Below are 26011 nucleotides of genomic sequence, written 5' to 3' on the forward strand. Positions count from 1 at the left end.
TGGCATTTTCCAGTGGTTTAAAAACATTAGCAATGGTAATGGCAAATGGGGAATTCTACAGGGTCGGGGAGGGATCTGTCTAGTCTTTTGAGCTTTTTAGAAAGAGAGTGTAAGATAATATTCTGCCTGTTTTTTTCTAGGTTTGTGTTTTGCGTGCCGTGAGTGGAGCCAGCACTGACACAGGGGGCTTCTAGGTGATGCATTGTAGGAGTAATCTGAGAGTAACAACAACAAGAGCTTACCTACTGCTTTCCATTTATAACACATTTCCATCTTCGCTAGTTCCCTAGTCTCCCCATAACCTTTAAACGTCGTACAATGATCTCCATTTTACAGAAGGGAAAATTCAGAGGGAGAGCTTATAAGCTTTTCTAGGTTGTAAGTGGAGGGTTAGGACATCAATCTTTGGTGGCGGGGGGGCATTTGGTTTACAATTCTAGAACTCTTTTCAATACATACAGTGCTTTTTAGGCCTGGAATGTGAAAGGGAGAAGAGGAAATGTGACAGTGGGAGCTGAATGGCAGGGGTGAGACGTGTGAGAGGCCCTGAGAGCTTCTCAATCTGGCCATCTCAAGAAGGATTCAGATCAGGGGACAAAGAAATTGAGAATTCACGTGTGTGGGTATGGTAGAGTGTGTACAGAATAAGGAAGCAGAGGGAGGAGGCCATTTCCATTGGGCAGTTAGTACCCAGCATTTTTTTTTTTTTGTAAACTAAATGTACAAGCTTCTCAAGTCTTTTAGCAGCAGCTCAAGGGGATCTGTTGACCTGATACTGCTTCTTTCCAGTCCCTAAAATCAGCTCCCACACTGTGTTGGTGACCCCATAGGTGGAATCTATAGAAGTTTAATCCATTTACTCGATTCTAGTACAGGGGCTGACCTCTTTTTGTGACCTTGGCATGCCCCCAATCGAGCATAACTGATATCTATTGCTGTACGCAGTCTTCTCCGTGGTAAAAGCAGGAGAGGTTGCAGGTTACATGCAATGGACTGTAAACAAGCTCTCCCTCCGTCGTTTTTTCCTACCACCAGAGGAAGCACACGAGAATGCAAACCCTGAGAAGAATGTCATCTTAGGCCAGATATGCAAACTGATGTCTCACAGACAGAATAGAATCTTCAGTCTTGTCTTTTAATAAAAGCTCAATAGGTTATAAATATGCACAATTTGGAGATTTCATATAAACTTATGAATTTCTGGATTTTCTTAAAAAACAACAAAAAAAGCTAGTAGCCATACTAGCTCCCTAATGCTGGATGGCAATAATAGGCTGGGACCATGTCCCCAACCTCATCGCCATGTGCTTGGGCAGTAACATGTGACCTTTGTTAGTTAACTAGCGTTACTTGGCTATAGCTCCTGTTGGCATATATGTCTTGCAGGCCCTGGTTGAGAACTACCTATGAAACAATCATAATTTTCTTATTTACAAAAGAGAAATAGTGTCACAGATGTAGAAAACAAACTTATGGTTACCAAGGGGGAAAGGGGAGGGAGGGATAAACTGGGAGATTGGGATTGACATATACATACTACTATATATAAAATAGATAACTAACAAGAACGCACTGTAGAGTGCAGGGAACTAACTGTACTCAATACTCCGTAATGACCAATATGGGAAAAGAATCTAAAAAAGGGTGGATATGTGTACATATATAACTGATTCACTTTGCTGTACAGCAGAAACTAACAATACTCCAATAAAAATTAATATAAAAATGTGTTTGCAGACTGTATTAAGAAGCCACTTCCAACCCACTCCATGAAGAATGGCCACATACCCATGTGCCATGGCCCAGTGGTTCAGAACCACTGTCTTAAGGAAAGTATGGTCTCAGGTTTTCCTCATGGCACGTATGGACTCTACTCTTGGGTTACAGTAGGTGGGAATTAGGGCTGGATGGACATCCCCTGACCTATAAATACAGTCAGTTGTGTTTGGGGTCCTGGCTTTCATGTTTGGTGATTGGTTATTGTTTTTTAAAATAATGTAACTAGCTACCAAAATCAATAAATAAGAGCTTAACGTGTTGTTGAAAATGAAACAAACTTCCTAAGTAAAATAAATACATGAGAGCTAGTGTGGACCAAAGATGTCAGCATAATGCAACTTCCACTGGGATGCTCCTGAGATCTTTAATAAGGAAAAAAAATCCTGGCCTATTCAACCTAAAATCTTAAAATCTTTATTAGCAGGGGGTTTGTATGTGTGTGTGTGTGTGTGTGTGTGTGTGTGTGTGTGTGTGTGTGCAATTAGTGGCTTCCTTTTTAATTTACTTTGAAGGATGAACATGATTCTATTTTATCACTTTTGTATAATGCCCACGGGTATTAGGAAATCAGATTCTATCACTACTGCACGAGTCCAGAGTCTCCACATCCCTTAGAATGCTTTTTTACCTTGCTTTCTTATATTTATAAACTAGATGGAAGTGACTTGAGCCCTAGAATTTGCTAGACACTAAGTCTTTTATTTAGAAGGTAGACAGCTCATGAAACGAGACATGGCACACTTCTTTGTCGAGCAAACCCAAATGGATTTTGAAATGGGATTGTCAAGCTTAATTAAAAGGGAAACTCATGTTTTGACACGATATTTAACCTTCCAGGAAGGAGTGCATATCCCATGCTGGTGAGGAATGTGTGGATCTCCTCATATAAACAGTTTTTATACCCTCCATAACTTATTTTATCAGTGACAATGGCAAAGTGGCATAATATACTGTACTATAAAATCACTACATTGCTTGGTGAAAGTTACATTGGATTTGATCAGAAAAAGCTGTGAACTGTGTGTTGGTGAAAACATTTTTCATCATTCTATAATGGAAAAAAAGTAGTAAACCTTCTCCACGTGCTTGCCATCTCCATTAATGGATAAATTACACACAAAAACACACAAAAAGTCCACAAGTAAGCTTCACCTTACTCAAAAATCTTTGTCTTATGAAATAAGTCATATTTCCCTTTTTACCAAGTGAAGGGATTTGGATGAAACCATTTGCTCTAATTATGTTATAATATTCTTCATCATATTTGATGCAAAAGCTCAAAATCAATATTAGTCATACCACACTGAGCTCTTTATTAACCAGAAATACGTGATATAAGTTTTTAAACCATATACATTCAGATTCAATAGGCAGATGGTAGCTACTGAAAATTCCCTAAACCGGCACAAGTTAAATTTAAACACAAGTTGATGGTACACATTTGGGTAAGGGACTTGGATGAACTGAAACTGAATTTGATGACATTTACAAATATTTGTACTCTTTTCTTGGATAGTTGCTTGATTCTGATGTGGTGGGTTTTTTTCCCCATCTCTCTTCTTCCAGGTCTTTCCCAGGGAAGCTACTGCATTAAGCGACCAACAGGAGATGAACTAACAGACTTGAACCTCTAGACCAGTTCCTTCGTTGATTTACAGACTCAGGTCACAGAACAGAAAAAGCTGTGACCCCCACGTATTGTGAATCATGAGAATGGTCTGTATGTGTGAGGCCACAGAAAACAGAATATCCCTTTTGCTTCTCATTGGATTTTTATTCGGGACCAACACTTTTCAAAGGGTATTCCAGAAAACACTAATCTCATAGAAAAGGCCACATGGTCTGGACAATTTTGGGCAATAATAACGTTTGCAGAATTTTTTTAATGGAAGTAATCTCATTTTGGTTCATCTTATTTAAGAATGTTAGAAGATTTTATGTAAAATCCAGACTTCTGGTTCTCTAGAAAAACTGAAGACATGACAATGCAGTGAACATATCCTCACACAGAAATAATTTCTTGCAGCTTCCCATTAAACCATGGGAACGAGCTCTCCATTAGTCAAGGACCATCCAACATGCCTGGATTCTGGAAGCCTTTTATTTGACTCCCCTTGTTTCAGTCTTTCTTGAAGACACACAGTGTCTTTTGGCATATTAAAGGCTCTGAGAATCCCCAGTAAATATTTCTATTTATTTTGTTGAAAAAAATTTCCCCAACATACTGGATTATAGATGTTTCTTCCTCCACATCTTGGGATGTACTGTTTTAGATAATTCTTTGGGTTTATGATTTCAGTTTTCACTCCAAAACTTACAGATGAAAATCAATTTCTAATATATCACCTGGTACTTGGTTATGGACCATAAAATTCAAGGAATTAGGATTTGTTGGTATGAATTTTATGCTACCTTCTGGAAAATATCTGTGAAAGTATTTAGGAAGCTCAGATTTTGCAGTGAGGATTCTATTTCCATTTTTGGATGCTTTTATAGGCATTCAAGATGCAGAACAAATCCACCTGGGTAGAGTGTTTATATATTCAATCAGACTTCAAGGTATATTGGTAGAGATGAAGGAGCCTCTGGATTTTACCCAAAATTTAACTTAAAAATTCCACACTAGGAGACCCACTGTGCTGCTGATCTAGTAACAGCCCCTAATAACATGTATTCTGGAGAAAAGACTTTGGAGAAAAAAAAAAAATGCACTTGCAATATGACAGGGTAAGTAACAGGAATTTATAGTACTATTATGCTCTACCAGGTAAACGAGGATTTTAGTAGATGTTTCCTTCTTATAAGTATCAGCCGAGTAACTCTCAAAAAAAGAAGATGGACACAAATTGATCTTTTGGGGGGTGAGCCCAATATGTATCATCCAATGACCACTATAGAAGCCCAATAATAGGGTTTGACAGTTCATCTTGCTGGCTGAGAACACTGAACTTTTACCAATGAATTTCTACTTGTCACATTATTAGAGTTGGAAATATTGGTTATGATGGCAGCAATGACGTCATGCAAAAATTCTGGTGGGCTGTGTGTCACTAAGCGGGTGTTCTCTGAATTTGGCTAAAGCAGACTGAGGAGAAGTAAATGGCAAATGAAGAAGACAAGTAGATTTAGAAAGAAGTTATTTACCACTTTAATAGGGCTGTCCAACATTTGGTCACAAGGGTCATTCTGAAACCTAATTTCTTTAATGGTCTTCCCGTCTCACCAGAAGAGATGTGAATACTTGGAAAAAGCAAATCAAACATAGAAGGATGTGCTGTGATAAGACTCGTTGCTACAGCACTATGTAATTAATGATGTCAGACTTTGGATTTAATCAGAGGACATTTCTGCAGTCCAGGACAGCTATACAAAGCCTTAAGACATTGTATTTACAGAACTTAATACAGGGATCCATATTTGACCATCACTCTGACAGCGTCTTAATAGCATGGTGGAGCGGCGCCCTCAAGAATCCTCAGTTTTCTTATCTGTGGAAAAGCTAGTAGTTCTAAAAATATTTTCCTGGAAGAGGTTAGAATGGTTATTATATACCAGTTGAATATAAAGTATGGTTATGTAAGCCAAGCTTGCATGCTAATATTGCACAGGGTAGAAAACAATAAAACAGGACGATGTGCTTTCTTGGGCCATCTGGTAGAAAGAGAAGGAAGCTTTTGACTCAGTATCGTTCTGATCTCTCAGATTCCAGGAGTCCACCTGTAGCTGGCCTTCCAGTGTGAGTGCCATGGCGACCTCTCAAAAGGGCACGTGATTTCCTTGCCGATAGAAAAAGAAATGACAACAAAACAAAACAAAACATCCAAAACTCAGAGGTACACCAGCTGCTTCAAACTGTGGTACAGTTCATTTTTTGAAGAGAATATATAATATTTCAAAATATTATATATATATACATATATTTCAAGTGGTACAAAGTAACTATAGATCCAGATTAGAAGACAGTTGATCTTTCTTTGTGATCCCAAAAATTTGCATTGAGAAACCCCTTTTTTTTCCTTAACCCACTTTTCCATGGTGTTGCCCAAAACTCCGGGTCTTCTCACTCTAGGAGACTTCGTGACACACAGTAAAAGCACTGTGATTATCTGGTAATCAGTCAGAGTGCAAATAAGAAATCCATTTGGCTTCTAATGTATAAGATGTTTTAAATTCTTAAAATGTATTTTCCACAGAGTAGGTTTTCCTTTATTACTATAACAAATGCTTCCGTTAGGTTCTTGGGTGAATCTGAAACCAAAGAAAGAAAGAAAGAAATTTCAGGGAGAAAATGAAATGAAGGCACAAAGAAAGGTGATTAGGCAGAAAAAGAGGACACCTTGAATTTTTAGGATGTTGCTTCTTTCAAGTGAACTAAAGTAAAAAGTGTTCAAGTCTAGACCAGTAGTTCTCAAATGGTGATCAAAGCTTATGGACAGGCCACTGTATTTTTTCTATCAACTCATTAAATTAATTTTGCCACAACTGAGGAGACAGACTCTTGGAGCAATGCCTATCCAGGACTGGGTTCATGGGCATGCAATCTAGTTGCAGGGAGCCCTTTGTCGAAAAGGGCCCCTCACTTGGTTTAATGACCATCAGTTGCCATCTTGAAATTATTAGTAACTTTTGAACAAGGGCCCCTGTGTTTTCATTTTGCACTGGGCTCTTCCTGTTACGTAGTCATTCCTATGTCTGTCTGATGAGAATTTCACAAGTAGGAAACTCCATGGCCTTCTCATGTTGGTCTCTGGTAAGATGCAAAGGGGTGGCATGAGGTGAACTCATTGCCAAGGTCAGATCACGTTTGTTGAGGAACGTAAGAGACCTTTGCAAGGTAAGGAACTGTTCCACTCAAACAATGACATGGTGTTCAAGGACAATCAAGGGCATACTCCTATAACTATTGATGACATTTAATCCTTTCAAATATGGTCCCAAAGACTCTTATATTCAGAAGGACGCATGCACGAAGAATCACTGGTTTAGAGCACGAATGATGGTTCTAATAGAGTTGAAGGTTCTGCTTTAGAGTTTTAGGACTTAAGGCATTTTTCTTCATCATCTCTTAATTTTTTATAGCTTAGAAATTGAGTATTCTGAGGCCAGGAGTGAAGTCCATTTAAAGCTTTCAGGGTTAGGTAGGAACAGTCATACACCACACACATTTGCATTCAAAAGTTGGTTGGACCAGGGGCAGAATGTATGAGAAGTCTTCACACATTTTTTTATTCTTCCATATAAATAACAGATCCTTCCAAACTTTGGTTTCCTACAGTCCAGTGGTGTTTATCACGTTTTGTTTCACTGTCTTCGTTTTTACCGAAAGGAGGGAGAAAGCGACATTTCCAAAACTGAACTGGAATTGCCTTTCCTTTATCTGTACTGACCCTCCTCCTCCCCTATCCCACCGGACCTTAGGCCCTAGCCTCCACAGAAGACCAGGGGCCGTGTCATGTCCACCACCACATTCCCAAGACTTTAATTTTAGATAACAGAGGCTTAATATTATTTATTAAAGAAATGAATGAGCACACTTGGATCCAGGGGCAATTGTGATAGCATAGTTCATTCTTTAAGAAGATGGTTTACTCTTCTTTCCTGCAATCTCTAAATACCCATCCCTCTCTCCTCCCCCACCATCTCTCTCTCTTTTAAAGGCATTTCTTGCAAAACGAATGGATTAGAGATCAAGATTGGGAAGTCTCTCAGAACATTTCAGACCTGGCAGAATTTTGAGGGAAGAAGCTGGAATATGTCAAATACCCTTCAGTAATATAAAAATACATCAGGGTGATTAGAATGGGTGGAGATATGTAAAGTTAGAGTCGGCATTAGGAGGATGAATCCAGGGGCTGTGGACAAATGATTGTGGTGAATTGTGTTGGGCTAGTGACAGAGAACACCAAATCTGACAAGATGGCTCTTGTGGTCAGGTGTGTAATCTGAGGTCTGCAGTTTACTCTTTTAGGAAATGAAACTTGACTCTACATTGTTCAGTAACTGTTGATTTCCTCCCTAGTGTGAAAGACATTGACATATTGGACTGAAGGAAATCCCAGGTTGCTTGATATTTCCCCAGGTATTAGATCAGATTATGTTCTGGTGTTTTAATCTGCTAATTTTCCTCCCCAAGTGACTTTGGTTTTCTCCTCATTTTATTCCCCTCCTCTTCCTGTCCCTAAACAACCAATGTTCACCTTTTACATACAAATTATTACACCATTGTCAAACAACTTATTTCTTCTAAGGGGAAGTCTAGCTTTCTAAATGAAGTCATTGTTCCTGAATACACAGGGTATTAGATTTGTTCCTGAATGCATGGAATATAGCCTCCCCACCTTTCAAACTTATGTTTTTGATATATCAGTTTAAAGAAAAGAGATAAACTAATAGCCATCTAAAACCATCAGAAAAATGTCTCTAGTCAATATTTAGGTCAGTTAGTCTTGCTACAAACTCCCAACAAAGCAATTTAATAAAACAAATGAAGTAATGATCAAGCAGGAACAGGGTTAAAATTTAGCCGAGAAACTTCACCCAGATGTACTAAGCTTCTCCCCAGAAGGTACCTGTTACCAGTTTTATTGTACCCCAGGCTGGGTTTTTGGAACATGTCTCAAGCATGACTACTTTCTCTCTGTAGGGTGGCATTCAGGAAGCTTCCTCTCTCCCTACTGTTTATTCTTCAGAATCTCCTGAAATGGAAGCCTTTGCTTAATTCTACTTATCTTTTCTCCTTCCTTCTAAGTTTTATTGTCACCCAGATCCAATTTCCCCAAGGTTTTCCTTAAGATTGTGGCCTGTTACCCTGGCTAGTCCACATTCTGGGGTGTCTGGTTGTTTAAATGAAACTCTGAATTTCTACTCTCCACCTTCCTTAAAAAATGAGCATCATAAAAATTTAAATTAGACCACATTTTGAACCATCTTTTGTTTATCTACATTTCAAAGAATGATGAGAATTTTCGCTCAGGATGATTAATTTGGAAGTAACCCATATAATAGGGAGGTTTTAGAAAAAAACTATATAGGGAAAAAGAATGAAGTCCCAGGAATCTTTCTTGCAAATTTCTTTACACTGAAGCTACTTTAACAAAATAACAGTGTGAAGGAAATTCCCAGTTGCCATTAGCAAGCTGGGTATGTTTCTTCAGCTTTTTGTTTTTGTCTTTTTCTGAGAGAAAGAACTCTTTGAATCAATCCTACACATAAGAACAAAAGAGGTGATTTTCTTTATTCTTCCTTTCACTTTAATAAGAATTTGAATTTTTTACCCTAAAGATTACCTCTTAAAGAACAATGAAAACATATGATTCATAATTAAAATACATCTGTGAATTAAACTGTTGTAAAAGTTAAATTGCTAGAGTCAACATTTGAAGTATGTAGGCATATTTATACTCTGATGGGGAAAAATATACAGGGCATACTAGAAAAATTCATATAAAACCTATTTGTGGAGCATATGATCTAAGGACTGGTGTTGGCTGTTTCCACAGAATGGAGCTCCTGTATGTGTCATCTGGACTTAATTGGTGCCTTTTGTATTTAAAAGTGCTTATTTCATTGTGAATTTCTTGTAAGGAAGGGAGGAGAAAATGTAAGTCAGTGTACTGTTTGGGTTTTCTTAACCCAAATTTCTTTAAAAATTCAGCTTTTTCTCGTGTCTTCTTCTGTCTCTAAAGACCGTCTTAAGAATTCTTAGTTGACTTATGTGCCGCGCACATGGCTGGAGAGGACTCTCTTATTTCCTTTCCTGAAATGGATGCACACATCAGAACAGGTACATCCTCTGCTTTTAACCTGGCTGTAAGGGAGATTGACTTCTCTTACACTTTCAGCTGTGTGGACTGTGCTCAGCCCATCCAGGGGCGTAGTGAACACAGTGTGTACCAGCCTCTGTTACCATGACTGGATTCCACACCACACCCTGGTGATGCCGGAGAATGTCCAGGATGTATTACAACATGCCTGATGGTTTTAAAATAGACTCTACAAAGGCCAAATCAAAAAAAGTGACGTGGGTCACAAATAAGTAGCGCTTACAATTTCTGTGTTTTGTTCCTTTATTTTCTATCTATCCAAGAGTCTCCTCCTTGCTATTCTTGGAATTTCACATATCTAAATCCTGAAGTGTTTTGATTTGCATTATTGCTCTTTACGGACTTTCAAGTCTGAAGGTGCTATTAAAACAGGGCTCACCATCAATAGTGATTGGTTATCATTTGGAAGAGGGAATGGAGATTTGGCAGAGGATAAGTCAGCAATGTGTTTAAAACAATGCTGACTGGATTCCAATCATACTGGCCAAAATTTAGAGTAGCTTAAAACTAACTTGTGAGGGTATCTTCAAATTATTTGGCAAAGTCATCCTCAGGTAAAATGTAACCAAAGGGAAACCTGAAATCCATACTCTACCAACTAATTAAGATGATTTGGGGGGTAAGCATCAGGAACTGGGCTCATTTTTGAATACTCTCTTCCGTAGGTGTCTCATTGAAATGAAATACGATAATCCAGGCAGAGCTTCTCAGAGCATACAATTTCATGTTTACAAGCTAGGATGGTTCAGGCATTCCCTCCTGGGTGCGAGCCAGGGACGTATAGCCATTTACTGGCTAATGTGCTCAATACAGGCAACTAAATTTGACACACAGTGTCTCCACTTACTTTATAAATATAAAAAAATTTTCTTATGGTGTTATGTTTTCTGCATCACAAAGATGCAAGAACCAATTTTATTTTGTGAAGAGACAATTCTGAGAAGAAAGACCAAGGTAAGACTCATAATACAGGGGCTGGAATCAGAGATGTCCTTTTAAAATTTGGGTCACCCTTTTGGAACTCTGCAAGTTCAACATACTGGAATTTGTAGAGGGTGAAGCTTGTTTTAAAAAAATACCCAATACTTAAAACACATACACATATAACAGGGCTGATATTCATGTGATACATGTACACATCACCATACTGGCTCTTAAAAGATTGATATACTTTTGTACTGGCGAATAAATAGTTACTGTCTTAAGTACCCTGACCAAACGCCCTTCACACCCCCATCAGAACTTCCAGACTTTCCTACGGACCAGTATCTATAGGGTCAACGGCCGGCCTAGCTGTCCTCTCCAACCTGCTCCAGCATCATGACACCAAAGCTGATGGGCTGGGTAGCCTCATATAGGTCGTTACATATTCTGAAGCCAACTCCTGATTTAACCACACAAAGTAAGAACCGATTATTCACATCAGAGAATTCTTTCACCTCCCTAAAAGAGCATCAAACAATTCCTTTAAAGAACCTTTGGAAGATGGCTGCACTTAAATGCAAAACTGTTCAGGAAAACATCTGGATGAATTAGGCTAGACCCTTATTTTATTATCCATTCTGAGCACCATAGATATCAGATGCATAATCCAAATAACTGCCTCACGGCTCCTCTTTCCTTTGGCTGTGGCAACCTAGCTTTATTTATGACTCAGTAAGAGAAACACTAAACTGCTCAGTACGGAAAAGTCAAGTTCAATCTCTAACTTCTCTTTGACGGATGGACACTGATCTGAATGGTTAAGAATAGTTTCTGCTGGGGAAAAGGCTTCTTCCTCTCCTTTTCAAAGCTTCTCTGGGTGCTGTTTGTAAATACAACACAAAGGCAAACAGTACAGTTTGTAACACGCATGAGACATTTGAAAAAAAATGAACTTACTCTTGTGGTCTTGATTTTATTGCCTGTAGCGCACATCCATCCGGAATTATCAGGGAGTGTCTTACACTCTTCTCCTTCTAGACAAGGTTCCATCTCACACCACCATTTCCCAATCACTATGGAGGCTGTGCAAAGACAGGAAACAAGTGTGTATGCAATTCATCCAAAGAACCTGGGCACGAGGCTGAGATCTTCTACAGACGTTAATGCTCTTTGAAACACATTAGGTCCTTTTTAATCTTTCATGATTGGCTAAGAATACTCTACTAAGAAGAATGAGATTTTGACTTAAACATCTTAAAATGCAAATATAATTATGCCATCTGGTTTCACCAAGCTACATTTTGCTCATAATCTCCTTGTATGATGGAAACATACAGAATGGGGACATTTACTTTTTGGAGGAAATTCTGTGTTAAGTTTGTAGGTCAAAGACCTGGTACTTTCTTTTCAGTGAAAGGGACAAAAAGCCTAACTGTTCTTCACAATGACTAGTTGAGCTATTGTTTTCAGAAAGGCCAGTTTATTCACCCAGCATCAGGGTTTATCTCCCACCCTAAAGCCTTTGAGATATCAAAGGCTTACCAAAAAAGAAAAAATGAATTGACCAAAAGTATAAAAGAAAACCTGCAAAATTAAAACCAACAGTCATAATAATATGAAACTATTTCTTTACAGTCAAAAGTATATTTGATATGAGCTGTAGTTTCCTTTCAATAGGTTTAAGGTGATATGAGTGGAACTTTTAAAACTTGACCCTCTGATAAAATAGCCCTATTTTTCAGGGTGATATTGAGGACGACCACATTACGAAACTGGCGATGAATTTAGTGGATTGATTTATAGCACACTTTTTTGGATAATGAGATTTTTATAAAACTGGAGACTAGATTCGCGCAGTACAAATCAAGTAGCTCCACATCTTAATATCCTGAGTGAAAATTTTTTCTGCAAGAGCATTGGTCATTTCTGAAGCTGCTCAAGGCATTAGGTTTTTTTTACAAATCCACCTGGGCATTTTCCTGCAAAATCCTTAAAATGTCTGTGAGTGTTTCTTCTGTGATACTTTCCAAATGGCTGCCTTTACACTGGACTGAAACTCTAGGTCTTTACCTAAAAAAAAATTTGCCGCTTCCCAACCCTTCACATTTCCACCTTGTCTCCATCATGACGTTTAATTCTCACAACAACAAAGAACCCACATGACATTTCTTAATGTCACAGAAGATTAATCTTAAAATGAAATGGAGTCCACGCCACAGGAAAGCAGGAGCACATTAAAATTCTCTCTCCACCCAGCATTCACTAGAGGGATTAGATTGCTACCTGGAGTCTGTCATACAGAGTGAAGTAAGTCAGAAGGAGAAAAACAAATACCATATGCTAACACATATATATGGAATCTTAAAAAAAAAAATGTCATGAAGAGACTAGGGGTAGGATGGGAATAAAACACAGACCTACTAGAGCATGGACTTGAGGATATGGGGAGGGGGAAGGGTAAGCTGGGACGAAGTGAGAGAGTGGCATGGACATATACACACTACCAAATGTAAAATAGATAGCTAGTGGGAAGCAGCCGCATGGCACAGGGAGATCAGCTCGGTGCTTTGTGACCACCTGGAGGGGTGGGATAGGGAGGGTGGGAGGGAGGGAGATACAAGAGGGAAGAGATATGGGAACATGTGTATATGTATAACTGATTCACTTTGTTGTAAAGCAGAAACTAACACACCATTGTAAAGCAATTATACTCCAATAAAGATGTTAAAAAAAAAAAAAAAGAAGCAGAATGGTTTAAACATCCGGACATCTACCTGCATTTAGGTTTCCCCCTTCTACACTTTTTTATTTCAGACTTCCCCTTCCTTTAGAATACAGTCTTCCTCAAACTTTCCTTTGAATAAAAATCACTCTGCAGGATTATATATGCAAAATAATGTCTACTCTATTATACAGTCAATTTAAGGATTTTTTTCAAGGGTAACTTTGCCTGTATGTGAAGCATGCCTTATATATGGACCAGACCAAATTGCCTAAGATGCAACTACATTGCATAGGGCAAGCAGAGGAAGTAAAATCTTGCACATTGTTCTATCCTTATGCAGGACAATGTGATAATTTTGGTAAAACACAGACTAATAACAGAAGACACGAATCCTTCACAGGGTCCAAAATGTTTATGAACGTTTTGAATGATTTTCTTTTTAACAACAGGTCTCAGCATCAGGGTATGGAATAGAAGAAGAAGTTAGTCAGGAGTTAAGAGGCCTTATTTGTGTGAATTAATAGGTGAGAATACTAAACAGAGAAGCATATATTTTGACAGCAAGAAAAACAACATGTAGCCTTGAAGGGGAAAAAAAAAATAAACGGCAAAGCTTCCAGTAACCAGATACAAGTCAGTGTTTGGCAGTGTTTATTGAGAGCCTTCGATCTGAGGCTCCCTGCCGGCTAGAGCTCAGTCACAGACAGGCCAATCACATCTGCCATGCTTGTCCCCTTAAAGCCCACCTAATATTTCAATATTGCTGTCCTGCATCTCGACCATCACGAATGGACACTCTCTGACCTTAGCTCTGAGGGGAAACTGCCTTTCCCAGCGGCCTTTGATTTAGAATTTGTCCCTCTTTTTTCACAGGGGCACACAAATAATGAACAACCACTGGTAAGGTCAGACATGAGCATCTTTGCCTCTTTCTAAAGGACCCTGTTCCATCTTCTTCTGGCTGCTCTGCCCTCTCACAGCTGACTTACTTTGTTGCAAGCTAACAAAGCACTTTCTCCTCTTTCTCTCAAGCATTAATAGCTCCTAAATGAAAATGTAGACAGTAGGAAAAAGAATACATCTCAAAACCCAAGTATGACTTCTAATTCAAGTTTACAGAGACCACTGGCTTGGGGGGGGAAGAGAAAAAGCTTTCTAAGAATAAAAATGTCCCAGACCTGCCTACGGTCTCTAAAAATTCCTGTTACAGTTGCCTCTTCTAAATGGAGTTTGACGACTTGGCACTAGTCTCTGGCTTATTAGAATCTAGTTCATTTTTCCAGGGTTGCTTTTGTAAAGATGCTATTAGACCTATTTTGTTTCTGCTTTGTGCATTCCACAGTCATCTTAATATATATTATTTTATGGCCTAGGTCAAACTACAGTCTCGTAACCTAGTTTTTTCATGAACTTGTATTTCCTGAAATATCTTTTAAAAAGTTCACAAAGAAAGGACTTAAAAATTGCCTCCTCTCATCCCAATTCGGAAGCTACTGAAAACCTTCTGATTATTGGACAAGGAGTGATCAATTAGATTTAATAAAATGAGCTAATATTAATGATATTTAGTTGTTTTTAAACAGTTTTTTTCTTACAGAGATAATTATAATGATAAAACCATAAATAAAAATAATTCTAGGGCTTCCCTGGTGGCGCAGTGGTTGAGAGTCCGCCTGCTGATGCAGGGGACGCGGGTTCGTGCCCCGGTCTGGGAAGATCCCACATGCCGTGGAGCGGCTGGGCCCGTGAGCCACAACTACTGAGCCTGCGCGTCCAGAGCCTGTGCTCCGCAACGGGAGAGGCCACAGCAGTGAGAGGCCCGCGTACCGCAGAAAAAAAAAAAAAAAAAAAAAAAAAAAATTCTAAAATAGCCTGAATTATAGTGGTCAGTTCAGTAATAAAAATGATAACTGACATTTCTGAATGCTTCTTACGTGTCTCTGTGTTAGGCACTTTTAAATGTATTATCTCAGTCTTCAAAGCAACCCTATGAAGTAGATATTATTATGAACCCATTTTTTTTTAGGTAAAAAAACTAAAGCCCGTAACAGTTAAGTAACTTTCCCTAGCTTACACAGGTAGGAAGTTCAGAAATTAACGCAAGAATCCAGGCCTGCTTAACCACAAAATCCACGTTTTCCATCTCGATAGTGCCAAGTCATTCTAGTTTTGTATTCAAAATTCATAGGTCTCCAAAAAAACATGTATTGCCTGCTGAGTGGATGAATGAATTCTCTCTGCTCTATTTTTAAAATTTTATTCTATTTTACTTATTTTATTATTTTTGGCTGCCTTGGTTCTTTATTGCTGCACGCAGGCTTTCTCTAGTTGTGCTGAGCCGGGGCTACTCTTCGTTGTGGTGCGTGTGCTTCTCATTGCGGTGGCTTCTCTTGTTGCAGAGCACAGGCTCTAGGTCAGTGGGCTTCAGTAGTTGTGGCACGTGGGCTCTAGAGCGCAGACTCAATAGTTGTGGCTCACGGGCTTAGTTGCTCCGCGGCATGTGGGATCCTCATGGACCAGGGCACGAACCCATGTCCCCTGCGTTGGCAGGCGGACTCCCAACCACTGCGCCACCAGGGAATCCCTCCTCTATTATTATTGGAAATAAATTTCATATCAACACAAACACTTGCATAAAATAAATAAATTCAGTTTCTTGTAAAATTAACTTAAAAAATAATTTGGGCAAGGGACAGCTAGCTGATTAAACTTGTTTCTTCTTAGTCTCAGCTACACATTGCTTGATTTCATTAGTTGTAGCATTTTAATAGAAATTCCCACTAGTGAACACTTTCTGAATCCATGAGAAACTTATGAGGTAGATGTGTAACTGCTCTAAGAACTTTTATCACTTAGAAGAACTGAATTAATTAAATATCAGCTGCAAAATCTAACTTTGTCTTATCTGTGGTGATTATGAAAAAGGGTCTTAAAAGTCCGTTTTAACCCTGGGGTTCTGGGATTCTCTCTATGAATGTGCCATGTTCAGAAAAATATCTGATCTTCAACTTTTTCAAGAATGTTCACCTTTCCTTGATATATTCTTAAAATCACTAAGGCCACTTTAATCATGAGTCTTTTCTTTTTTAACATCTTTATTGGAGTATAATTGCTTTACAGTGGTGTGCTAGTTTCTGCTTTATAACAAAGTGGATCAGTTATACATATATATATGTTCCCATATCTCTTCCCTCTTGCGTCTCCCTCCCTCCCACCCTCCCTATCCCATCCCTCTAGGGGGTCACAAAGCACCGAGCTGATCTCCTTGTGCCATGCGGCTGCTTCCGACTAGCTATCCACCCTACGTTTGGTAGTGTATATATGTCCATGCCACCCTCTCACTTCGTCACAGCTTACCCTTCCCCCTCCCCATGTATAACTGATTCACTTTGTTATAAAGCAGGAACTAACACACCATTGTAAAGCAATTATACTCCAATAAAGATGTTAACAAACAAACAAACAACCCAATCCCCAAATGGGCAGAAAACCTAAATAGACATTTCTCCAAAGAAGATATACAGATTGCCAACAAACACATGAAAGGATGCTCAACATCATTAATCATTAGAGAAATGCAAATCAAAACTACAATGAGATATCATCTCACACCGGTCAGAATGGCCATCATCAAAAAATCTAGAAACAATAAATGCTGGAGAGGGTGTGGAGAAAAGGGAACACTCTTGCACTGTTGGTGGGAATGAAAATTAATCATGAGTCTTGATTTCGCCCTTATACCAGGTCATATTTCTGTCAAGCAGAAGAGAGACTGAAAGGAGAGTCAATCCATCTTTCAGTGATAAATCATAAATGGAGCAGAAGTCTTGTTTTTTTTTTTTCTCCCCCCTTTGGTTGTTGCTGTTCACTTTGAGGAATTTTCCCATGGAAATAGAAAAAGATATAATAAGCAATGGCTTAAAAAACATAGAAATAAACATCATACTGTCTAAGAACTGCGGTCCCCTTTTTATCATTTCAGCAGATAACACTTGAGCTGCAGTTCAGCAAATGTTTATTGGGTACTTTGCACAGTCAAAGCACTACCTGATTTGCTGAGAGCGATACAATAATGAACAGGACATAGTCCCTGCCCTCAGAGCCTACAACTTATCTCAGGGTTTCTCAATATAGGCTCTACTGGCATTTTGGCATGAATTACGGTAAAGAGATAAAATGAACAAAAAGTGCTCCTCCAAGAGTAAATACATTAATATACTAGAAGAGCAAATTCACAATGGGAAGTAGGAAAAGAGGAATTCAATAAGATTGTAGAAGTTTCTGAAAGCAAGATGCTTGGGCTTAAGATTTTTTTTTTCATAAATTTTTTTTTTTTTTTAAGGAAAGTTAAGTCATTGAAGATTCTAGATTCTGTGAGCAAAGGGAAGACATGTTATAGAGATAGTTGGGGAAGATGAATTTGGCAGTGGTGTGCAAAATGCAAGAAGGAAGAAGCAAGCACCTGGAATGCCAGATAAGCCCCACTGCATTCAAGCAGAGAACTGATAGGTCTTGATTTTTGGATGCCTGCTCTAGAATCGTGAAGCTGGGCAGAGCTGAACGTGATGTTAGGAACAACTGAGGAAACACTGTTGCCAGTATCTCAACCATATTAACTGTAACCTTAACCAAACTGGACCCTAATTATTAGCTAATTAGCTCATGTGCCTGCCTACTCTAGGTAGTGAATTTCTTGAGGGCACAGATCATATTGCATTCATCTTTGAATGGCATAGAGTAGCTCGAGACAGGTTTGCCAATTTTAAATGAATGAATGAAAAAATGAAACAAAGAGAAAGAAAAAAAAGTAGTGCCTATATAGAAGGATTGTGAGGGTCACATGAGAAAATCCATCCCAGGCACTTAGCAGAGTGCCTGGCATTCAGCAAATGTTTAATAAATATTAGCTATTACTATCATCATCAGCATCATCATTTTTATTACTCAAAAGAATGAAATCATTCCCAATGAGAAAAGGCAATTCTTCACAAAGTTAGTGAGTACACCATTGTTTTTCGATATTATGCCAAACTCTCAGCTTGCTTCTATGACTTATGAGAGTTTGAGCATAAATTAAATGATTGAACATATGATTGCATTCATGTTCCCAGAAGTAGGTTATAAGTACATCAATCAAGACAAATTTCCAGGCTCATTTTTGTGCAACCTGTCATGCAATTTAAAGCAATGGCTGGAACTCCATTGGAGGAATGGGACAGCGCTCCAGCTTCCCTTTTTGCACAGGCTGTTGGAACAGCTGTTCCGATGCTCTTCTTCACAAGACCTGCAGCGACTCCCTGTGTGTGATTGTCTTTATCAAAGCAAACAGAAAATTAAAGGCATTGAATAACATTGTCTATAGACATTCCAAACTCCCTCTTTCCTGTGAGCTCACATGTAAGGATTGGATCCAGTTTGGAGGGATTAGGGAATGGTTAAGTCTCTAAGCTCTTGGGTACGTAATAGAGGGACACAGGTTTGAACCTTAATTCCATCACTTACTGGTAGAATGGCTTCAGAAAGTTCTTTGGTTCAAGTCTCCGGTTCCTGAGTTATAAATGGAGTTAATGAAAATCACAACTGGTTATTGTGAATTTTAGATGAAATAAGATACTTAGCATAATACCTAATAAATGTTATACTCAACACATGGAAATCACTACTGTTATTTATCCATATGTCCTCTATCCATCTATGTATGCATTCATGCAATTACCTTTATAGAGAGTGAGTGCCTTTTTTTTTTTTTTTTCTCAAATGGAAGTTTATCCTAGTTCTGGGATGCATAGATTTGCTTTTTACTGATTAGACTGTACTTCTCGGTAGGATCTATAATATATTTTGGAGACATACATAGAATTTATAGCTGATGATAGGATTCATTAGCACTGCTTCTCTTCTACAAATTCTATTCTAGTGCTTTTCAAACTGAGGCAATTTATCTTGGTGAGGCTGGAAGTGAGGATGTGGATTGTGAAACGGGCAGTACTTAAAGACAGAAGATAAGTGTGGTACAATTTCCTTGAGTGATAGTTTTCCTTGAAGGTATTTGAAGACAAAAGTTATATTTTATTCATTCAAAAGCTATTCATTAACTACTGTGCTGGACATAAAAGAGACACAGTTCCTACCCTAAAGTGGCATACAACCTCCTGTGGGAGAGAAACACTATATGTAATGATGGGAAAATGAGGAGGTAATTTAACCACTAAGTAATCAACCAAAGTGCTTTCATATTAAAGCAAATAAGAATATTTATTATGAGGTAAAAGGCTAACTTCACATGAATTTTAAGATAAAACACAAAACAAAGAAATCTTTTACTTGTCATGGGCAGTCTTATCAGAATGCAGGGGTACACTTCCTACGGCTATGAAGAAAACCTGTCTGCTTGGTGAGAGAGAATGTTCAGATGTTTTGCCAACTTAAGGGAACACTCCTAATCCCTGCCAACAATAATATTCCTCTTCGTGGTCTGGACACCAGGGCTGGAGTTTCTGGCTTATTCTGTGCTTTCAATACATGATAACTCTATTCATGCATCCACTTATACTTCAAACACTGGATGTTGGTCTTGCTTTCCCTAAATTGATGGTTTTATTTTAGAATTAAATCCAGCTATATTTTTTTTGCATTTGTGTAGGTACGTAATTTAAAATATACAGTTAAGAAGGAACACAAAGAATCATGGTTATTAGACAAATTTCCTACTGTACATCCCTTGTATTCTCAAATGTAACATACTGTGTTAAAGGCGAACCCTGAAGTTTACAGTAGAGAGTAAGTGTAATTTTGTTAGGACAAAAACATTTTGATGTTCTTATTTTTGCCTACCATAGAAAACTTTACATTCTTCCTCCCCAGTGTTAAAAGTTATATTCTTTTCTAAAATTCAAAGCATACGGATAATTAGAAAAAGGAAAATAAATACAATTGCATTAGGCAGAGGTAAATTGCTACATTTGGGTATGTTCTTCCTAGACTTTCTCTATGATTATTCCCTACATAGTATCCAGAACGATCTTTTCAAATGCAAATGAATTCCTATCATTCATCTCTTAAAACTCTCCAAGGGTTTCCATCACTTAGAATAAATTCGACACTCTTTACAATTGGCCCACAGAGACCCAGGTTACTTGGTCCCGCCTATTTCTTCCACCATCCCCACTTCCACCCCCCTCCCCCCATTTTGTTCCAACCTCTCTGGCCCTCTAGCTCTTCTACAAACCTGGAAATCTCTTTTATGATTTGGCTAGCCCTCTGTCTGGGCTGTGTTCTCCCAGAATTGATATGAACCAGGCCTCAATTCAATTTTTGTTCTCTGAGTGGCCTTATCTAAACGAATTCACACCCGCTTACCCTGCCCCTTTCCCCTCACGTTCGTTTTTGATTTTCTTCACAGCACATACTACTACCAAATTCACAGAACATATTTTGTTGGCCTGGATATCTGCCTTTTCCTCCCACTTGATGGTAAGCTCCATGAAAGTGTGGACTTTATATATTTCCAAATGGCTAGAACAGTGCCACATAGAGTAGATGATCACTATATATATTTAAAATGGTTGAATAAATGTATATACATAAATAATATAAATTTTGCTGAAAAAAGATCACACCACATATACTGTTTCCTACCCTTCTTTAAAACCTAAACACTGAACCATAAACATTTTTCCATGTCTATTAATAAATGAAATGCATCATTATTTTAATGCCTGCATACTATTCCATAGGAGGGCTGCATCTTAATTAATTTAACTCATCCCCTACTGTTGGAAATTTAGGTTGTCTTTCTTTGGGGTTGGTTGGCTGATTGCTATTAGAAAGGATGCTTATATGAAACCGCCTTGCACACATATCTTTCCAAATGTATTTATTTCCCCAGAATGAATTCCAAGGAGTGGAGTCAAAGGGTTAAAAAAAAGTTTGGTACTTCTGATATATATCATCAGTGTGTCCTCCAGAAAATTTGTACAAACTGGTATTTCCCACCCAATGTACCCATTTCTCTGTACAGCTTCACCAACATTGTTAGCATTCTTAATGATTTCAGTGAAATATGGATTTTGTTTGTTTTTGGGGGGTGCAGAAACATGTGGCTTAACTGGCGAACCCAGCTAACTGCCAGCTTTCATGTTCCAACTTGACTTTCAAAAGAGTGACCTACTATAGTAATAAGACCTCAATTTCTTTGTGAATAATTCCTCCTCAAAGAATCCGAGAGGGTTGTCACAGAATAAAGAGAGAACAGGGAGGTCAGGCATAGTGAAGGCTCTAAGCCAAAAGCAAAACCAAAAACACTACATTGGAGTCCTTAGGGGGCACGGGTATTTCTTGGAGGTCCTCAGTGGACAGAATGTGCCTACTACACATGGATCTCTCAGGTTCAACCAACTCAGTGCGGAGAAGCTTGCTATTTCAGAATAGAATGTGCATTTATGTCTGTCCTTCTGGAATTGTGTGTCCCTGTGCATATACTTCTATTTGATCCAGTTACATTCATGGCAACAAAATGGGGAAGGGGTTAACCTAGATGTGGGTGTAGAGAAGAACTCCAAAATGGTTCTACATTTTACATCAAAAGGAATATCAGATTTAAAAGTGATATTTACAAGAAACTTTCAAGCCACTTGTACATCTATGTACTTTTGGGTGCTAGCTCTCTGTGTTCTTACCATGTGATAAATGGCTCCTGGGAGGAATATATTTGTATACCAGCATTTTCTCAATTTGAAAAAGTACTTTATTAGGTTATTATTAGGTTCTATAATATAGTTTTTTTCTAGAATGGCTACAGATTTACCAGAATCAAATAATGTTGGTTAAGTACCCTTTTTTCTTTTCACAGGTAAGGTAATCACTTTTATAGTTACTGATACATTAAAATATCACTTTGGTTGATTCCATTTTGTAAGAAATCCCCAATATTAAATGATTCCCAGAAAACTCTTGGCATCAGTTCCTTTGCAAAACCAGTGCTCACAATCTTGGCAGTAATGGGAAAGTTGTACACCGATTGGAAGGTCTTTCATATTAATTTCGTTCCCACTAGAGAAGATTGATATAAATAAAATTTAAATAGAAAACACATTTCAGATGCCAGCAGTGAAAAAGACTTTGTCAGCCTAATGAAAAGGTATCAATTTTCTCGATTTTATTCAATAAATTGTGAGTCATTTTCTAAATGGATTAGATTAAAGGAAAGTTCAAACTCCCAGTGAGATGCTCTTGGTGCTGATGGAGACTTCAGACAAGGGAGATAGAACAGGGCACACAAAACCTCTTAGGCCTCTTCAGATCTATACAAATTGATGGCAAGTTAGGAGAGAAATATTTCTAACCCTGAACTCACCTATTGCCTTAGAAGCCAAATCCTGGGGAAATGAACGGGAAACATTGTTTCTTTTATATTTTTAGGATGACATGCATGGCTGATTGAATTATAACTGAGAACGTGGAAATTTTGGGAGGAGTGAGGCTTAGAGGAAGAGGCTGTGTCACAGATCCTTGATAAAATAAGACAAAAACACGCTACAATGCTATTATGTTCACACAGTCTCTGAGGAAGACTTTATGCCTTCTCATTTATTATAGTTAATTTAACTTCAGAAAACATAACCCAACTTTCACGTGAAGATGAAAGGTATAAACCTTGATCACGGAGCACTCTTGAATCTAGTTTTATTTGTGTGTACATGTTTGAAAGGGCAAGATAATTTGATAATTGGTTATTTTTGTAATTTGGCAAGAACCGCCCAATATGTTTTTGGCACATGCCTTCACTCACCAATCCCTTGAGAAATGGAAAATAACAATCGGTGCTTTATTTTCTCTTACACAATGCCATACAACTAGCATGGTTATTTTGGTGGAATTGTTGGGATGGTTTGGAAAACCTCAGCTTTATTTATCAGAAAGTACCTAGAGACTATCTGCTCTATGCTTAGCATCCCTTAACATAGGCAGTCTGAGTGACATAAAAGCATGTCAAAGCTTTCACATGAGTTTTAAAGTAGATGAGCAAATGAGAGATGATACACGGTACTTATTTGTTAAACACTTCATTTCTAAAATATCAAACAACTTTATTATTTTTTTATAAATTTATTTATTTACTTAGTTTTGCCCGCATTGGGTCTTCATTACTGTGAGCGGGCTTTTCTCTAGTTGCAGTGAGCGGGGGCTACTCTTCGTTGTGGTGCAGAGGCTTCTCATTGCGGTAGCTTCTCTTTTTGTGGAGCACATGCTCTAGGCGCGCGGGCTTCAGTAGCTGTGGCATGTGGGCTCAGTAGTTGTGGCACATGGGCTTGGTTGCTCCGCGACGTGTGGGATCTTCCCAGACCAGGGCTTGAACCCGTGTCCCCTGCATTGGCAGGCAGATTCTTAACCACTGCGCCACCAGGGAAGTCCCCAAAACAACTTTATTTAAACAACCAGAATGAGCTTGTAGAAACTGCCAACATACATGAGAAAATTCACAATATTGGCACTTTGCAACTTATCATGTTCATGTTGATGTTTATACTAGGAAAGCAAGAAAATCAAAGAAAGCCAGGAATATAAATGTGGCAATGTTTTTGATGAATGCAGCTGCAGAAAGTTCAGAATCATAGTTCTACTGCCTCAAGCCACATCTCCCCTACTCTTCTCGCTAAATTGAAAAACTCAAAGTTTAGCTAAATTGGAAGCAGGATGTAATGCATTCCCAAAGTTCAACAGCAAAACCTAGAAACTAGAACAGTAAGTCCCAGTGTGAGAGCTAAGGATCTCTGAAGGAGGCGGGGAGGACTGTGGTTTCCAGGGTGGTCTGAAAAGCTTTCTTGACTAGCAGTAGTGATTTAGTAATTCTGATTCATTTTTATTTTTTGTGTTTACCTTCTCTTTATGTCAGGTGATACTAACTTTTCATTTTCTGATTGGAGAAATGGCTGCACATTCTTCTCCCTCTGTGTCCACCCCCTTTTTTTTTTTTTTTTTTGTGGTACACGGGCCTCTCACTGCCGTGGCCTCTCCCTTTGCGGAGCGCAGGCTCCGGATGCACAGGCTCAGTGGCCATGGCTCACGGGCCCAGCCGCTCCGCGGCACGTGGGATCCTCCCAGACCAGGGCACGAACCCGCGTCTCCTGCATCGGCAGGTGGACTCTCAACCACTGCGCCACCAGGGAAGCCCTGTGTCCACCCCTTTGAAATGTGACTTTACCTCTCCTCCCATCACGAAGTGGAGTCTATTTCCCCAGTCCTGCAATCTGGGTTGGGCCATGTGCTTCATTTGGCTGATTAGAAGTTAGCAAACACGACACAAGAAGAAGCTTGAAAGTACTTTTGCTTGGGGCTTGCTGCGCTTTGGAACCCTGAGCTGACCATGATGAAACGTCACGTAGAACAGAGAGTAGCTGTCCAATCTGAGGCCCTCCCAAACTAACTAGCCTGCCAACCATCAGACATGTAGCTGAGCCCATCCTATACTCCAGCTCTGCAAAGTTCACTGCTAGCCTGCTCCTTAATCCCACCACTCCCTGTCTTGAATATTTATACAACTGCTGCAACTTCAGTGGCTATCATGAAGGAAAGTTCAGGAAAACTGCTGCAATGCTGGCACTTAAGTCATTAAATCGATGTCAACAACCCAAACTTCTCGACTTCTTGTTATCCCAGAAAAATCAATTCCTATTACTCAAGCTATTACAGTTGGGCATTCTATTACTTACCACGTAACACAACCCTAAGTAAAACTGAAGGTATTCGATAAATATTTGTGGACTAACTGAATGAATGAATCCAGATATTTGTACCAAGGCCATATCACTGACATTTCTATCCACTTTGTACTAAATATTTACAATGGTCAAAGACTGATTTTTTTTTTTTGGCATTCAAATTCAGAAATTCAATTGACCTATAGACAATACTGAGAGTGGCTTTCTGTCCTCATTATGTGTGTCTCCAATTTACATGCACAATCAGACCTTCCTTCACAACTCACCAGATGCAGAAGATACAGAACTGGCAGAGCTGTATGTAAATTAGGCATTTTCCCAGAGAATTTCAGCGTCAGTGGTAATGTTGAATTTTCTTAATTACAATCCAGATATGCTCACAATGGAGTAATACTAACTGTTATGGTCTAGAGAAGCTAAATTCAATTTTACTAAACTATTAAGATTCATTTGGATGTACTATTTGGGCAAGAGGAGGAGCACATATAGAAATTGCTCTCATGGTGAAGTATTTTCTGAGGCTTGTTGGAGCAAAGAAAGAAATTGGGAGAAGACTGAAAATCAGCCATCAAAAGAGAAAGAGAGCAACTAAAGCAAAGGCTTCTAATAATTATTTATTATTGATTTAAAATCCTTTTCTGTTCTACCCACAGCAGGCTGAAATGTATCTCTACCTGAGTCCAAGCCACTGGGACAGAGTTGGAAAATGTTTTTGAATTGATGTCATTTGGGGAGAAGGCAGGTCTGAAGAAATTTTTTTTTCTTATGTTCTGAGTTTTTAAGTGGGCTCTAGCTCAAGTACCAAGCTCAAAAACCATTTTCATTCCAATTTCTGAGATGATAACTTTTCTCAAAGAAGAAACAATCACTGGCACAACATGGCTAACATGAAATTTTGAGTAAAGGTGTACTGCCTTTGTGCTACAGCATCTTGTTGGGTCATAAGAGCCCCTTTCTATAAGAAGGATTATATCAAAATTACCTCCTTTCAATTATGAATCTTATTATGCAACTTTTCTTGAATAATGTCCCCCCTCAAT

General features: G+C 38.7%; 1 protein-coding gene across 4 annotated transcripts in view; it reads right to left on the reverse strand.

The window, feature by feature from the left end:
* Positions 1-4903: 4903 nt before the first annotated feature.
* Positions 4904-26011, reverse strand: part of TAFA1 (TAFA chemokine like family member 1) — a 471237-nt gene continuing 450129 nt past the window's right edge. For all 4 annotated transcript variants that reach the window (XM_067043688.1, XM_059075122.2, XM_067043687.1 and 1 more), the window contains exons 4-5: positions 11484-11608; positions 4904-6027 (exon numbers count right to left, since the gene is read on the reverse strand). In XM_067043688.1, coding sequence (XP_066899789.1) covers positions 6010-6027; positions 11484-11608 — 143 coding nt within the window. In that variant the 3' untranslated portion in view covers positions 4904-6009. The remainder of the gene's footprint in view (positions 6028-11483; positions 11609-26011) is intronic.

This window comes from Kogia breviceps, chromosome 10 (assembly GCF_026419965.1).
Source record: "Kogia breviceps isolate mKogBre1 chromosome 10, mKogBre1 haplotype 1, whole genome shotgun sequence".
Taxonomy (NCBI): Eukaryota; Metazoa; Chordata; class Mammalia; order Artiodactyla; family Physeteridae; genus Kogia; species Kogia breviceps.